Source organism: Heliangelus exortis, chromosome 17 (assembly GCF_036169615.1).
Source record: "Heliangelus exortis chromosome 17, bHelExo1.hap1, whole genome shotgun sequence".
NCBI classification, from domain to species: domain Eukaryota; kingdom Metazoa; phylum Chordata; class Aves; order Apodiformes; family Trochilidae; genus Heliangelus; species Heliangelus exortis.
The window spans coordinates 11,063,223-11,081,287 of NC_092438.1; the positions used below are offsets into that span (position 1 = coordinate 11,063,223).

Here is an 18,065-nt window from a genome sequence, read left to right on the forward strand (position 1 = left end):
GGCAACTCCCCAGATAACAACCAAGGAGAAATGCCTCCAGCCATACACCAAGAGCACTGCAATCACCCATCTGGGAGAGATGCTCCAGTGTGGACCCTGTGAGCTGTTCACCTCTGCCAGTACTAATATATTGATTAGTTTCATTGAAAAAGAAGAAAATCAGAAATATGCCAGAGCTGATGACAGTGGCTCAGCAAGGCCTTTGCTGGCACTCATCCAATTATTTGGCTTCTCCCTTGCCCTAAAAAAATTAAACTCACACAAGGAATTATATTCACAAAATTCTTGCCCATTGCAAACCTTTTTTTTTTTTCTTGACCACTATCTGTGCTGAAGTCAACAACAAGTGGTCAAAATCCTCAGCCTAATGCCTGAATTCAGCTTTGCTGGCTAATCGCAAAGCAGCCATTAAAAAAAGATACAGCATCATTCAAGCTGATTTGTTGTTTTGTTTTTTTTTTTTTTAATATTTAGGCTGAAAATGTATTGTATCCCCTACCATTAACTATCAAGAAAAGCCTGTAAATCCTTTTAGATGTAAACTGAGTCACGAGATTAGAAAAGTTGGAGGATTTAAGGAAAAGCCTCCAATACTGTGAGACATGCTATGAAAGGATAGGCCCCAAAAACACATGAAATACCCTACTGCCCCTTCCAGACAAAAATGAACACAGAGGCCCTGCCTCAGGGAGCCTGCACAAGAAATCAAGGTTAAATGTTGATTTTCTTTGCTAAACTATTTCAGCCAAACTACAACTGCCTGTCTGTTACAGTCAGAGGTTACAGGCTGCCTACAACAGAGAATAAAGAACCATTTCCAAACTCTTTGACTGCACAGAAGGAGACAACCTTAGCAATGATCTTCACTCACATCCAAGCAACAGGCTTGCTCTCTGATAACAGAGAGATCAAAGGCCTTTGGGCTGTCATTAGCAGTCAAACTCAATAGAGGTTGTTTACTTCACCCAAGCTAATGGCACTGGAAATATTCAATTGAAAAATGGACACTCTATTGCTGCCAAGGTGATTCAGAAGGGACCACTTAAATCTATTTTGTCAACCCATTACTCATCCCTTGCTAACAGATCTTTACGGAGAGGCCCTTTGAAAAATGCACATCTGTGATTTGTGTGCTGGGATCAGATGAGGCACGTCAAGAAACCATGGCAGAGGGGAAGAAGGACATGAGGAGGATGTTTAAGCTACATCTGACAGAGACCTCGACTTAGTCATCTTTTAATTCCAGGGAGAGGAAGCTGAAGAGACCTGATGGGGAAATGAGTTCAAGGAGAGGATGATTCTTCAGAAAAATTTCAGCAATCTGCTGTGATCGACCTCTGAGTGCTAAGTGGAAGGAGGAAAGATGGAAGAAGAGGAAGATGGAAGAAGATGAAGAGAAATTTTCTGAGATTCAAAGATCTTGGGGCAGAAGAAAATAAAAATATTGGGTGGCTATCAGGAGGCAATTGGGTAGTTTATCTTACAAAACAGCCACATGTTGCCCATTTGAGCCTCCATTCTTGGGTCACCAAAGAAAAATTGTGTCTACAATGAGATGCCAAATATCAGGACTCCCAAGCTCTTTTCCTAACTCCCAGACTAATGTTTAGTCCCTCCTGCGGTCCTAAACATGGATCAGACATTTGGATACAGGCAATTCTTTATGGGCCTCTTTTTGGGTTGTGCAGACTTTCACTAACCAAGGCTGTTCACATTCTTGGGTTGTCTTCAAAGATATGAAACCACTTATGACCCTAAACCAGAAAGAGTTGATCCTGCCTTAAAGTAAGAGGATTGATGAGGTGACTGAAGCTTTACCTACTTTACCTACTGTGATTTTTGTGACACTGGAGAAAAGAGCCCTTGGGTTCTGAGGACCCAAGCCACTGCAAGAGTGGGTAGCTGCATCTTATACTTTTTTTTTTCATAAGATGTTGAAGCTCAGGGATATCTTGTGGGAACAACACAGCTGGGGGAACCTCCAACCCTTTTGTCCTCCAAGACAGGACCACATTTGATACAGACTCTGTGTTCAGCAGTTGCTCTGCAGCTTCCAGAAACACTTGTGATGAGTTTAAGATTCAAAAGCTTCATCAGCATGGAAATGATTATCTGCAAATCCACATCTGTAACACAGACAGCAACCCTCCTCTGCTCTGCATCAAAGACAGCCTAGGTGCCAGGAGGATAAATTCTGGGGAAATACACTTTTCCTACCTTCTAGCAAACCTAAAGCAACCCAAGCAATTGTTATAAGCTTTTTTTTTTTTTTTGTCCCTGAGAACACAAAGCTGTGAACAGCCCAGAGTGCTCCCACCTGCAGCAAAAGCAGATGGGAACTTTAGAACCTCCACCTTGTTCTCACAAATAAATTATTGATATGTTCTTCTTAGTCATGAGCATCAGACTAAAGTGGCCATTAAAACCATCCACAATGATCAAAAAGAAAAAGCAAAGGGGAAAAGCTTCAAAACCAATGGCTGTATTTGTTGCCATTTGCAACTGGCAAGGAAACCTTCTGGGTCCTGATCCTTCATCTGCATCTTTGCAGCAGAGCAGATGGAGAGTGGTGAGCAATACCACATGGATATTTCTACTGGAGACAAGAGAATGAGCTGCTCCTCAGCTCCCTGCCCCATTTTAGCTTTTGTGTGTGCACAAAAGCCCCTGTGCTCAGCCTGGTGAGTCTTGTGTCCAGTTCTGGGCCCCTCAGCTCAGGAAGGAGATTGAGGTGCTGGAGCAGGTCCAAAGGAGGCAACTGGGCTGCTGAAGGGACTGGAGCACAGATCCTATGAGGAGAGGCTGAGGGAGCTGGGGGTGTTGAGGCTGGAGAAGAGGAGGCTCAGGGGAGACCTCATCACTCTCTACAACTCCCTGAAAGGAGGTTGGAGCCAGGGGGGGGTTGGGCTCTTTTTCCAGGCAACTCTCAGCAAGACAAGAGGGCACAAGAGGTCTCGAGTTGTGCCAGGGGAGGTTTAGGTTGGACATTAGAAAGAATTTCTTTCTGGAGAGGGTGATCAGACATTGGAATGGGCTGCCCAGGGAAGGGGTGGATTCTCCATCCCTGGAGATATTTCAAAAGAGCCTGGATGTGGCACTCAGTGCCATGGGCTGGGAACCACGGGGGGAGTGGATCAAGGGTTGGACTTGATGAGCTCTGAGGTCCCTTCCAACCCAGCCCATTCTAGGATTCTATGATTCTATGAAACCAGGAATTCCAAAGCAGAAATTTTAAAATAACTACTACACCCCTGGTCATCCCTCTGGCTCCCTGAGACAACAGCATTTTGGTTTTATACAGCAAGAAAGGACAAAAGAGGTCAGCAGGGAACTACAAAACTGAGCTGCCCTTCAGCAGAGTTGCATCACTTGGATATTGCAGGAAGAGAAAGCTTGGAGTTATTGGATGTGAGCACAAACCAGCAGGAGAGCTCAGCAACTCCTGTTCCTCCACACCTCAGCCTTTTGTATCTTACAGATAGCTACTGGATTGTCACCTGGCAGAATTCCTCAATTTCAGTGGAGAGTGGAGATGGCCCGGTTCTTCCACATTTTTACCTTCTCCACAAAACCCCCCCAGTGAAATGAAATTATATTAAACCACCACCAATACTCAGAGATGTCAAAGGAACAAAACTCACAGAAAAGACCTGTGCTGGCTTTGTAATCTGTTTCTCTTGTAATATTTATTTCTCCTGGTGGGGGAAGAAGACAACAAGCTGGAAATCAGAACTTTAAAATGAGGAGGTGACTTTCCATTGCATTTTTCTCATTCCTTTTGCATGAAGCATACCTCACCCCCAAGCATGCCCTGGATGTGCAGTATGTTTCTATTGTTATGAGAAGAGAATGATTCAGAAAAAAAAAAGTTTAGTCATACTGATTTTATATAATGAACTAAAATGACTGCTAAGATAATGAAATTCCATTATGTTAGCCCTCATAACAGTAGTACTAATTAAAATTATTGTAATGCACTACTACTACGAGGCTGCAGATGTAGGACTGCTGAACACCTCAGAGTAGAGACTCTCTTCCCAAGCTGGTGGAGTGGATGTATTGGTTTTTGGAGGTTGTTAGTTCAGCCTGGGTGTGTTGGGCAAAGGGAACTGTTGTGCCAGCACTAATGACAGCTGCTAATGGTGACAATAATGACACCTCTCAATCCATCAGCACTGTCACCCTGATTGCCAAAGTGATGCAATTCTGTGCTGCTGTCATTTCAAGGGGACTGCAAGGCAGGGAAAAGCAAAGGTGCAATCCTCCTGGCTCAGCATTCTGCAGCAATTCCTCTGTGGAAGATGCCAGGCTGGGGTGAAGGGCCAGGGAGCCCTTTCCCTTCCTCCTCCTGTGTGACACCAGGCTGTGTCTGGCCTCATGCTTTACATCCCAGACTGGTTTGGGTTTGAAGGGACCTTAAAGCTCATCCAGTTCCATCCCCCTGCCATGGGCAGGGACACCTCCCACCAGCCCAGGCTGCTCCAAGCCCCATCCAACCTGGAGCAACACTGCCAGGGATGGGGCAGCCACAGCTTCTCTGGGCAGCCTGGGCCAGGGGCTCAGCACCCTCACAGCGAAGAATTTCTTCCTGTTGTCAGGGCAGCACCCAACGAGCATCCCCTGGCTCTGCCAACACCCTGCCCACACCCTGAGGAAAATCTGTCAGACAGGAACAGCTCAAACAAACCAAAAAACAACATCAGGATTTAATTTGCAACCTCCCTTCACAACACATTCAAGTTTTCCTCCTGGCAGCTTTCCACACTTGTGCTGTGGCTCTGATGAGCAGAAGTGATGCCATGAGGACAGGGACACTGCAAGGGCTGCTCCAGCCCTCTGCTCTAACCAAACCTCACAGCTGTACCAGGGCTTTGACCCAGCTCCCCAGCCTAGGAGCAGGGCCAACCACCCCCTGCTGAAGAAAAAGCCAAAGAAAAAGCCAAACAGATCCAGCTCCTCTGAAGAGTGATCTCAGCTCTCCGGTGAAACAGACAACACAAGGTTTTATTTGCAGGGAGTGGGAGTGAAAAAGAACTCAGATACAATCTCCAGTGTCATGGCTTTAATAAACTAACAAAGCTAAACCACTCATGTGCAAACTCTGAGCCCCCTGAGAAAGGAACTGAGCTGACAGTGTTTCTGTCCTGATGGAAACCCTCCTCGTGGGTTTCCAAAATGGATCAATCACAGTGAAAGCTGTCAAATTGTTTTATTTCTCAGTCCCCAGATGTGTTGTGGGGTGGGATACACAGTGGATCTCAAGCAATTATTTGCTAAACATCGGGACTTGCTCAAATGCTCTTGCTTGAGAAGGTGGTGAGTGTTGCCATGGCAATGAGCTATTGCCTTGGTGACCATGGACCTGGACTGGTGCTGCTAAACCACTGTGACCTTTGGACACCTGAGCACAGCAAGGTGTTTCCTCCTTTGCTGTCTAATGAGGTGTTTTTTTATTATTTCTGAGTTCATTCCCATCTGAAAGTTGCCTTAGGTGGTTGCACTAAAGACAGAGAAGCACAAATTACTCCTACAAAGAAGCATCCTCTGCTCATGTCTCCCTCTCTGCTACCCAACCCAGAATTTGCTTCTTTATCAGTCAGATGCAAACCAACCCTGGCTACTCCTCAGAGCAGTGCTGAGTCTCCATCTATAAAACAGAAAAGCAAGCAGAGGAGGTACAGGACTTCATTAGCCCAGACATCAAAAGCACATTAATCTATATGCATTTAAACCTTTTAAGAGAGGTCAAACTGAGAGGCAGTTGTGTTAACAAGGTGAAGAAGTGAGCTTACATATAAATAAGCAGATTTACACATAAGCAGGTATTCTCCCAGGCAAGAAATTTATCTACATTTCTGGGGCAGAGTAAAATAAGGGGCTGTCTCTCTCCAAACAACCTTCAGATAAACTTTGTGCTGTCATAAAAGCTTTATTCTGGGCTCACATAGCAGAAAGTTGTTGCATCTCTGCCTCTGCTGCCTTTCTTCCCAACTTTCTTCTTGAAACACACACACTTCTTCCAAGCAACTGGCAGTCTGAAATCTGATTGAACCCCACCATTACATCAGTGGCTTTTCAAATTTGCACAAACCCTGCACTCTGCAACTCCAAAGTGGTTTCTATGGAGATACTAAAAAAAAATAAATAAAATGGCACAGCACCTTCTGGGTGCCCAATTCGACACGACAAAAACTTGGGAGAGCAGCAAATGCTGGGCTAGAGGAATGTGAGAAACAAATTAGACTCAGAAAGCAACTGCTCCCTCAGAGCAGCAGATAATGGGGGTAAGTTACCACTTGGGCTGAGAGGCACCAACCCAAACGAGATGCTGCATCGAGTATCACGGAGTTTAATTAACTGCAGGCAATGGGGCATTAACACCAGAGAGGAGAACCTGCCCCATTTCCTCGTGGTGGGAACACGATGGGGAGAGGGAGGGATGAGAGCATTTGCAAGGCAGAAGGGATCCTCATGTGTTAAGAGGCTTCATGGCAGAGTGCTGGAGCAGCATTTGGCTGCCCCTCCGAGCAGCTCTATCTCCTTCATCTGCAAAACTGGGCAGAAGAGTCCAAAATCTTGCAACTTCCTACACAGTCTATTTTCGAGACTTAAAAATCAAAACAACACACAACAGGAAGGATGTGATTACTAGAAATATGTCTGAACTCTCCCACACCCCAGCCCCATCAAACTTGATGGCTTCTCCGTTCATATCACTGGACAGAGCTTTCCCATCCCATCCACTGGTCCCGCTGGATCAGAGCCCTGCACTGGTTCCCAACTCCCTCAACATCCATGCTTGGGTCCCAGTTTGGCTCCACTCTGCTTTTCCCAGTCAGGAAAAGGCCCATAGGCAGGGTTGAAATATCACAACTTGCATTGACACGAACACCCTGAGTACAGTGACCCCAGAGAGACACAGCCACAAGCCCCAAGGCTCTAAAAAGACCTTCTACACCAAGTACATTATTCTCAAGTGCATTTGGTACTTTTCAGACCAAAATGCTCCTTTAAGAAAGGCAAAGAGCTACTTTGTCTTGTTTAATCAAATCTTCATTAAAATCAATTCAACCCTCAGCTGGTGCAAGCCCAGGAGCGAGGAAGCAGACAGAGAAACAGTGCAAATGTGGCAGGAGGGTGGCACAGGATGGTGTGCCCTTGTTTTTTGGGAGAGAGGCAGAATATTTCTTCCTCCAGACAGGGTAATAGTGCCATTTGTTTTTCAGTGAACACACAATAAATGGTAGGGAGCACTGTTTACCTCCTGGTGAGTGGTCACCCCTGGGGTTTGAACACGTGGCTGCATCGAGTCTGGCTGGTGCCAACTTCATTCTTAAACTATTAAACCATCCCCTCAGGCTCTGCATCCTGTACTTTCTGTATATATTATACAAGGGAAAAGAATTTGATTTGGGGTTTCAAGAATTTTAAGACAAGAATATACAATCGGAAAAGTATTTTCTTCAGATGATGATAAATAAACCTGGACTGGAAAATATCACAAAATATCTGCTCCTCACTCCAGTGGGATGACAGAAAGGCTTCTGCACTGGTGTTTTACATCTTTTCCTGAGAGTCCCAACTTATCAACCTTCATTTCACTGCATGTTTTCAGAGGACTGACAACTGCAGCCATAAATACAGCGTTCAGATTTCATGCTAGAGTTTAAAAATCAAATATGTATGAAACCCTCTGCTATTACCCACCGACTAGCAGGGAGGGAGAAGGCGAGTGGGAGCATTACATTAATAGCATTAAATCATTTCTGAAACACAAAAGCTCAGGTTGGAAACATCCACTCCTGCAGGGTCAGTATCTGTCTGTTGGACTCAGCCTGCCTGTCCATCACTCACTCATTCACAGGTTAAAATCAGTCTCTAGACGAGGGAGCAGAAGCACATCCTCCAAATCCCCACACTACAGCAAGGAAGTGATTCCTGCTGCTTTGGGGGACAGCCATGTATTCTGGTACTCTGGCAGTGGGAAGGAAAGGATGTAAATAAAATTATTCCAGCCTGAACCTTAGGAGATCCCAGCAGGACTCAAAATTGAGGGAATTCAACAAGAGAAAGAAGAGCGGGCAACAAGAAGAGGAATAGGAATGTTCTTTTGGATAGCTCTGAAAAAATGTTCTGGTGGGCTCTGTCCTGAGAGGAACTAAGGAACCTTCCCCCCACTCACCTCTGGCTCTAGGGCTTCTCAGAGGCACTCACAGCTCCTAACAGTCCTCAGCATAAACTGGGATTTCTGGCATTTAATCCCCCTGCACTGACACACAGGACCAGCACCCCACCACACTGGATTAGTGGTTTTGCTTTAAAGACATCCAAGACACTGATCTCTTCTGGCAACTTCAAGAGACCTCAGCACAAGTGAGAGACCTGCAGTATGGCCCCCATAGCACAGCTCATTTGGAAGGAGAGAACTGCCCAGCAACCCAGGCTGCATTCAGACTCTCTGCCTGAAATTCATTTACACAAATGACTTCAAATTGTTTGCACTCCCAGGCAGCAGTGATCAGGGACAAGCAATGCTGACAGTGGTTGTTGATGTTTTTCCTCTGAACCCTTCATGAACAAAAGGAAAATTCTGATTCTCTCTCCTGTCTCCTATAGTTTGGTTTATTTTCTTTTACTGATTGGACTTGGCGCAGGTTGGAGCTTCTGCCAAGAGTCTGGATACCTCTGAGCAAGGAATACCTGGGACACAGAACCAGGGCTTTGTTCCCCTGGTCCCACCCCCAAGCTCCAGGTAGAGCTTCTGTGAGCAACCAGCACACTCTGGCTTCATAGACCACCTCAAACTATCTTGAGAGCACAGACAAGTCCATGTATAGTCATGCCAAGAATCTGAGAACTACAGAATCTGTCTGCAGCAAAGTCAATTCCCTTTGGAATATATAAAATAAATAAAACACTTTTCTTCCTGCTGCTTACTCCAGGCATGCTACAATAAAAAGGTTTGGATTTGTCTGAGTGGGACAAGGAGAGGACAGGGAGAGAGGAGGGATTAACTTGTACAGACATCAGAAAAAAAACTCCTGAGAAATGCCTGCATGGGGGGAAAGAAGCCAAGTGGTCTTTCTGCCTCCTTCTCTTCAGTGGCAGACTCCCTGCTCTAGCACTGATGCCACAAGGCCTGTGCAAGAGTGTTTTTCCCAAATTGGGAGTCAGGCTGTCTTTGAGGCTGTAAACTAGACAGGGCAAACAAAAATAGAGCATGAAAAGAATGCATGCAGGCATGCCAAATCTTGCTGGTTTTCAAGGGAAAGTCTCACTCCTTTCAGATGCAGCTTTCTCCCCAAAACATCTCAAAACCATTTATAGCAAAGCATCCTGATCTTGTAACAAAAGATCCAGAAGGAGGTTTCCAGGAGACATTTAAAGCTTCATTCATAATTCTGGAAAGTTTCACTGTCCCACCTGGAGAACCCTGGTTAAAACCCGAGGAAAGCTCAAGACTCAGGTTGACAGGAGCAGTGAATTTACCTGTTTATTTCCTTACAGTGCTTTTCTCCTCTGGTGTAAGGAGCTAGATTGCTACCCTGAGCATCTTTAGTCCTCTGCCTGCATATGGGGACAACCAGCTCTGCCACTCAGCTCTGAGGCACCCAGAGAAGGGTGCTGTACAGGACACCTTAGCAGTACCACAATCTCCAAGCAGAGCTTTCAGACTAAATTACCATCATTTTGTATGTACTGCCAAATACCAACCCCACTCTGCTCTCAGGTGTGGTATGGCTGCCTTTTCTACACCTTCCTAACATTTGTTCCCACTCCTGCTGTGATTACTGCTTGTAATAACATCCAGCAGGCCCTGAGCTGGAGCCCCACACAGCAGGGTGATGCACACAGAACAAAATGCAGTCCTTGTCTGGTAGAACAAAATATCCAAGAAGACAGAAGATTGATGGAGAGAGACTAGGGAAGTGTAAGGAAACAAACAGCCTTGCGTAACATGGGTTAGCATGGTAGACCAGCAGCTGAATTCTCTCCAGAGCTCCTGAGAAAATCCAAGCCACTCCTTGCTTTCTGCCACTCCAGGGCATCTTGCACTCCAAGCCTTGCTGACTACACCTAAGCACATATCTTGCCCCCATGGGTTGGTTTGCTGTCTCAGTCTTTTGCATTTTCTCCTCTGCTGGTCTCTGCTAACCCTGCTCTTGACCCTGCAGCCTTGCATGGAGGCAGCTGGAAGGATGGGAAAGTGCTGCCATGTGCACTACCAAAGCCATGTGGGCTGCTAAGAGGGACCTGAGTGGGGGTCTGCATGCTGCCTGCAGGCACCATCAGCTCTCTGGAGCTGCTGATCACAGCTGCCACAAACCAGATGCCCCAGCACTTTCTCAAACTTGTACCTTGTCATCACTAAGGCAAGGGACTACCAGGCCTGCCTGCTTTGGAGCCTCACCCTGAGGCTTGCTTACCTGATCAAAGCCAACCTCCCCCTCCCCAAACCCACTCCCAGATGAAAAGCATTCAGCTGACAGCCAGCAGGAAGGCACAGGCTCAACACAGCACCTGACTCTTTGTTTGTGAAAGCCACCTTCTTCTTTACAGGCCCTTTCTCCTTGCAGCTTCCCTTTGCAGAAAGCAAACACCCCACTGCCCAGCTGTGTCAAGCCTCCCTGCCTTGGAGCACATTGGAGCTGTTGTCAGCAGCACATTTAAAGCTGGCTACCCACAGCTGTGATTTACACACATTTTTGTGATGAAATGCAGCTGGCAAGTGCACTCTGCTTTCATTCTTGGGGGCTGTATTACACTTGGTTTATTTTACCTGCCAGTTGAAATGCAAACAATCTGTCTGCATTCTCTATATAACCACCCCTTGCCATCATGTATGTTTATGAAGCACAGGGGTTTCATGGGTTCAGTCTCAGAAGCCTTGGAGGGCATCACAACTCTCTCTGCTGGCTTCCTGCATGGACCCAGAGGGAAGAAATCCATCTGGAGGGTCCCCCACACCATGAGCACATGGCATGGGTCTGTGAGTGGCACCCTGCAGATCTCCAGTCTCCATGCAACAGCTTATGCTGGGGAGTTGCTGGTGCTCTCACCTGCTGAAGAAGTCTGTCACCTTGGCAGGGAGCAGATGTGATTTATATGGCCAATCCCTCACCACAGAGAACAACTAATGGCGTAAGTGAGGGGAAGGAACTGAACCACTGCTGGTGGTGAAACGTGCCTACAGCTCCACAGGGAATACCCTAATATTATTCCCTAGACTAATGAGCACATCTGTAGGAACCAGATCAGACTGCAAACCCCCCTCACCATGACTGGCTCTGTTGTTCTCCTGACTCTCCCCTGACTGCTCAGTATGTCAGCACTCAAATGAGTTATTACACTCAGTTTCTGCATTGGAGAGGTGCTGTTCATGTTCTGGTAGGAGGCAGAGGAATGGATGGATCTCTGGTATGCTTTCCCTTATATAGTAAAAAAAAATACCAAGAACATATAATCCAACTGAAGGAAAACAGAGAAGTAGTCAGTTAAATTATAGAGGAGTAAATGAGAGAGAGAGAGAGAGAGAGAGAGAGAGAGAGAGAGAGAGAAGGCTCCATGAACACCACTCACAGTAGGTTCCCCATGGAGGAACATGATTAAGCTGCTAAGGTCCAGCAGTCAGTCACCTAATCCTGAGCTGGGACACCTGGCTTTAAACTGCAAACATTTGTTATCAGCTCACTGCTGTCTTGTCTCTGACCCTTGATTCTCTCTAGCATGGGAATGACACCTTGCAGGTGTAAATGCTCCACATATCATAGAATCCTAGAATCCTAGAATTGGCTGGGTTGGAAGGGACCTCAGAGATCATCAAGTCCAACCCTTGATCCACTCCCCCCGTGGTTCCCAGCCCATGGCACTGAGTGCCACATCCAGGCTCTTTTGAAATATCTCCAGGGATGGAGAATCCACCCCTTCCCTGGGCAGCCCATTCCAGTGTCTGATCACCCTCTCCAGAAAGAAATTCTTTCTAATGTCCAACCTAAACCTCCCCTGGCACAACTTAAGACCCTGCCCTCTTGTCTTGCTGAGACACTTGATATGAGCCACTGCTGACTCTCACCGGGACAGAGGGGATCCCCAAATGGTTGCAGGTTGCTCATTTCCTGACAGAGTGTCTGTCTGAAGAAACCAAGGCCTGGAGAAAGGTGGTCTGGAGAGCAGTAAAAAGGTGGACACAAAAAGGATAAGAAACACCTCTCTTCCCTGATGTCCCCTCTCCTCCCTCACAAGAGGTAGGAACAGAATTCAGATTATCACCAGGTGTTAACTGAATGAGTCAAATTTATTTTTCTCTGCTCAGGAGACCCAGCATGTGTTCTCAACCAACACAGCTTCCCTACCAAACCAACACGTGGGAAAAGTCATCTACCCCTCACTTATTTCTGGGACCCCAGAGAGGGAGCAGGGAGGGAGGGACAGGTTGGTATGCAGATGACAAAGCCTAAAACCCTAAACCAAAGGACTGCTAAGGGCAGACTGAGTCTCACATCATTTATGCAATAAGCTCAAACCCTTTTGGCTTAGTTTTTACATCGTGGGCTGGGGGAATCAGTTTGCCTCAAGTTCAGCCAATATGTGAGTTCTTAAAATTGGATCATGGAAGAAGTTGGAAGAGTGAATGAGTTTTGCAAGTTGAAAGTGAGAATCTCAGATCAGTGTAATATTTTATTGACTCACAACTCAAAAAGAAATTTAAGCAATTTGCTTCAAACGCTGCTGAATGATTCTCCTCTGCTTTCTGACTAAGTGCTGAGCCTTCCAGGCCAAACCAATTTTTCAAGCCAAAATTGACAAATGCTAAAATAAAATGTCAGTTGCTACCTTAAATCACACAGAATTACTTTTACTTCAAAATAATAAAATGTGCTGCTCAAAACCAATACTTTTCTTACACTGATAAGTAATGGACCACTGAGTGCAAGGTCAGCTCCAACCTAAAGACATCTGTTCTGAACTAACATTGCAAGGCTGAGGGATCGGAGAAGCAATGAAAAGCTCTTTGAACAGCAGTAGCTTGGAACAAATACTAATTTGTACTTCTGTTCTGAGAAGTGATGTAAAATAGCATTTCTAGTGCCATTTGATGTAAATTGAGACTTTTATGTGGAATCATTACAAGTATCAACATCTACTTCTGCAAATTTCTCTGGAAGGCAAAGAGTGTGGGGGGTGTCTCTTCACAACTTAAACCAGAGCTCCTCAGGGATGAACTCAGAGCTTGCTCTTCTGCAGGGATAACACCAACATCTCTCTTGGACCAATGAACAGAACTCTGTCCTTCTCCTGGACAGCTGAGGAGCTGGGAATTGAGGCAGACTGAGGAAGTAACAACTGTTTCTTCAGACCAGTCAATGAAGCACTGACATGAGTTGACTCTGGGATGAAAAGGTATCAGCTTCCGGTGGCAGAGAGGCACTCCTGGAACAGGACCTGTCTGTGCCAGGCATCTCTCCCCACTGCCCCAAAGGCTCTGCAGATGTCATGCCTTGGACTGCCCTGATCCTGCTTGGTTGCTGCAGTGCCATGGAACGTTCTCAGAAACTCTGGAGAACTGTCAGGTGCAATGAATGTGTAACCCAATCAACCAATGTATTGAAATTGCCTGGAAGATTCATGCAAGGATTGCCACCTCCTTTTTACTTGGCTTCCTTCATCTGAGGGAGTCCTTATTTGTGCTGGAGGTAGACAAATAAATAAATAAAGCCCAAGGGGAGGAGAAAGGAGGGAAGGGACTCCAAACCAGCCAAATAACCTTTGAAATACAACTTGTGCTGCTGCTGACAGCATCCTGGAACCTCTTAATCACCAACCACATACAACCTGGCAGCTGGAGACAGAGCTGGCTGCTAACCCCATGGATGGAGCATCCAGTTGCTGCTGATGACTGAAGTCCCAAAGAACCTCCCTTCCCACCACCAGCTACCTCCTGCTGCCTGGATCTCCTGCCACAAACCAGCTGTGCTGCCACAAAATCTTCAATCTGCCTCTGAGAAGAGCAGGTCTGCTAAAGGACAGCTCTTTGCAAAGCAGCTCCAGCATCTCCTCACCTTCCCCCTGAGTCAGTACCTCCTATAGTGGTCATGCCCTTAGCCACAGCACAGGGTCCTTGTCTAAAAGGGCATCACATGGGCTACGTGCACTGAATGGTGTGGTGGCAGCTGTGGCTCAGCCAAGAGCAGCCATAGCGACTGTGTGAGATGATTGCTGAGAGCTTCACATTCCCATCAAAACACATTTTGAAGCTGTGGATATGGACAGGTCTCATTCACGTGGAAGCAGCACCTGGGCCTGCAGCAGTACAGACACAGCTCACCTTTCTGTCTGGCCAAAACCATGAATCATTTGCACCAAAATGCTGCTGTGACAGCCACGTCCCCCTGCCCTGTGGCTATGGTAAGAACCAGAAGTAAAGCCCAAGGGGTTTTGCCTCCAGCCTGGCACCTTCCAACCTTGATTTCCTCATCAAGAAAATATGGACAATAATGCTCGATTGCCTCAAGAGGGCTCCGTGAGACTTCTCTGAAGAGCACTGCTATGTCCCGGGATGAAAGGGGAGATAACTCACCCAGGACGAGTCAGTTCTGCTCTATCTTCCACGCCATATGTTGCTCAGTACCTTCCACCCCTCCCACACATACACAGGATTGATGCCTTGGCTTTGAAGAGCACTCAGAAAGAACAATATATATGGTGTGCCCGTCTTTTTCCAAAGCCACTGATGACTGTGAGTTCTGCCAAGCCAGAAAAGAAAAGCAAGCAGCCATTAATACTTTTTTTTGAATAAAAAGGATTGGGCATTTCCTTACAGACAGTGAGGTTTGGGAAGGGCTTTCCTGTGGCTGCTGCAGCCCAGCTTGACAAACCAGTCCATGGCTGAAACCAAGGGGCAAGAGCAAAGACCAGGGAACCTGCTTAAGCTGTTCCACCCAGAAAAAACCTCTCCATGGTAGGTAAAGTTTTGCCAAGCTTTGGGGCCCAGGAGTCCTCTGCCCATGCTGCTGTCAACAGGCACAGAGCACAGGACCTCTCCCCAGTGGGAAGCCCTGTAACCTGCTCCCTGGTGGCACTGAACAGTGGCAGTAAGGAAGGCAGAAGAGATCCATGGAGTAGCTGCCCACGTAGGCAGCTCCTAAATCCTTATGACCTGAGGAACAGCCTCCAGGTTTGTCTTTGGGAGGATGGAAGAGGCAACGGCAACACCCACACCTGGTTAACAGCCTAGGGAAGGCTCAGACCTTCTCACCTTGTAATACCTGCTCTGAGCAGAGGTGCAGCATCATTCAGTAACCAGAAAGCTGTGATTAAACTGTTTTTCCTGGCAAGAATCAAGGCATACCTGAAATGAGTTCTCACCTCTCCTCCATCCCAACACCAAGCTGTGGGTTCATGACAGCTTTACACAGGCACCTCCTCCTTATCACCACACAAAGCCAATCCTCTAACCCTGAGTCTTGCTGCCAATTCTCACACAAGGAGGTTTTAGGTTCTGAAATCACCCCACTTTGGTTACGAAAACCCAACTTGAATGCCAGACAGTCTGGGAGCCTAGAGCCATTTTCTATTGCTTTCAGATTATGTCTCGGCCTCTGGTGATGCCCTGGAGGTCACTCTGTTGATAGAAGAATACCTGGACAAGGTGTTTTGAAGCTGGGCTGACAGCTCCATGGCTTGTTATGCCTGCTGTGTACCCTGACACTTTGCAGCCAGGCACGTGGAAGAACTTTCACAGGTTTCACTTCAAAATTCCTCCCTTTTTATTGGGCCCATGCTGGGCAGTGCCTGCAAGCAAAGCTGGAGGGAGTCTGATGCTCTGTAGCCAAAAGCTTCAGAATCTTTATTGCCATTGGCTTTGAGATAGTTTAAAGCAAATCTTTTACAAGGTAGAATGCAATATAAACCTGCAAGCCACAGTTTTCCTTTGTTAGCAGCAATTATCAAATTTACCTTTATACAAGTGATTGTGGACAGACTCCATGTGATCCCTGGGATTTCTCACTGCATCCTGCCTAAGGTTTTCCCCCAGCACGCACCATGGCAATATCTAAGGACTGACAAAGCTGTATTTGCCTGACAAAAGAGTATCCATGCAGAAATGCAGCAGCTGCCAGGAATGAATAGGCTATTCATAGGCAACTGACAAGGTGTATTTCCTAATTTTAAAACTTGTTGTGGAACAACTAACCAGACAGAAAGCTGATAGCAACAGCTATTTCTTTGTTGGGTTTGGATGCTCTCTGCTTTAAGTGTGAAATAATTTATTGCTGCATGGCTGAGGTTCATGTGTTTTAGCTGAATACTTGCTTTTCTGAAAGAAAATCTTTCTGAGATAGCATAGAATATGGGAATTTAAAGCACACAAGTGGAGGGAAAATAAAGTAGCAGCACTCTGGAGGATTGTTTGCCATGGTACCCAGTAGAACTTAATCCTGGAACATAATGGAGAAGAAAATACAGTCTCTTGTCCTGCCTTTGGATATACTGTGCTGCTCTGTTTGCCTTTACTCCTCACTGCTAAGTGGACAGACCAAGGCAGAGAGGATGAATAGCTTTAAAAAACCCTTGAACTGGTCCTGATTCTGCAGTGGAGATTTTGGAGGAGCACCAGATGAACTTTGGACTATCCACCTCACAGAAGATCTGTGTGAGGGTCTTCTGCTCTCACTGGGATGGATTTTCTGCACCTGATTGAGGCAGCATGAGAAATGAACAGCACATCTAGAGAAAACAGGTGAAAGTAACCAGTATTTCTGAGAAAGAAAAGCCCAGAAGAGCATAGCTTTCCTCAGAGTGACCAACTGGTGATCCTCAGATGGCTCACCTCCCTCTCCCACTGCCCAGCCTCTCAAGCTCCTACCAGCCAACAAGGACAGACTGTCCTCAGCTGCCAGCACTGCTTTCTGCCATCACCATGTTCAGACTAATACTGGGAACAGCATGATTTCCTCTTTCCTCCCTCCAAACCTGTAGAAAATAGACCTACTTTTACCCTACGAGATCAAATTGAAGGTTTTGGAGCCCTCAGGGAAAAACTTTTTTTTTTTCCCCTTTGTTACTTTCACCATTGCCTGGCAAGATCCAGGATGGAAGAAGAAACCTCTGCATGGGTTATTTGCACTACATGGTCCACTGTGCACTAACCCCATCAGACCAAAGGGTTATTTCCACCAGAACAACTGATGCTTATAGGAATAATTCACAGCAAACAACTTAAGCAGACAGTTGCCTTAACATAGACATTAAAACTCTCCTCACCTCAGCAGCACTGCCAGACACCTCCCAGGCTTTTTGCACATAGAAGGACGGCTCCTGCTCATCACAATTCTGCAGGCTCAGCCCCATTTGGTGTTTCCAACTTGCATGAAAACCCTTTGCTCTTCACTTGACATGGCTTTGACAATCTCCCCAAGCACCTGAAACCACAAACCCTCAGGGTTCTTCAGGCAGTCCCACACTCACCTGCTCGTGGTACTCGATGCCCATGCTCAGGGTGTTGATGAGGATGGCGATCATAATCCCCCTGTTGAAGTACTTGCTCTCCACGATCCTCTTCAGCTTGCTGCCAAAAGCCTTCCACAGGCGGCTGACTTTGTTCCTCTCCTTGGTTTTTTTCTTCTTCCTCCTTCTCCTCCCCCGTGGCTGCTGGAGTTGGTCTCTGTGGTCTCCGTGCTGCAGGTCCCGGGTGAACTCGTAGACGCCGTTGTTGTCGGAGTCGCAGCTGTCGGACTCGCTGAAGGCGAACTCGGGGTCCTCCAGGAGGCTGGCACAGAAGGGACAATCCCGCAGCTCGCAGGTCAGGGTGCCACCCGGGGGGCTGGGCAGGGGGCAGGCAGCACCCAGCCCTGACAACCGGCTGGGCGTCCGCCGCAGACCTGTGAGGGGAGAGACTCAGAGTTACCACCGCCTCTCACCACCGCCTCACCCCTCAGCGTGGCCGACAGACCCCAGTCCCCACAGCACCAGGTCTGCCCAGCTTCTGCAGCAGCCTCAAAGAAATGAGATCCCCTTCGAGCCATCCAACTCACCAGGTGGCTCTTGTTTTGCCTCGTTTTCCC

The 18,065-nt window shown here is 46.9% G+C and overlaps 1 protein-coding gene across 3 annotated transcripts in view; it reads right to left on the reverse strand.

Moving 5' to 3' along the window:
* The window catches only part of LOC139803808 (voltage-dependent T-type calcium channel subunit alpha-1H-like), a 114,289-nt gene that overhangs the window by 57,811 nt on the left and 38,413 nt on the right, over positions 1-18,065 (reverse strand). For all 3 annotated transcript variants that reach the window (XM_071760353.1, XM_071760354.1, XM_071760355.1), the window contains exon 8: positions 17,470-17,882. In XM_071760353.1, coding sequence (XP_071616454.1) covers positions 17,470-17,882 — 413 coding nt within the window. The remainder of the gene's footprint in view (positions 1-17,469; positions 17,883-18,065) is intronic.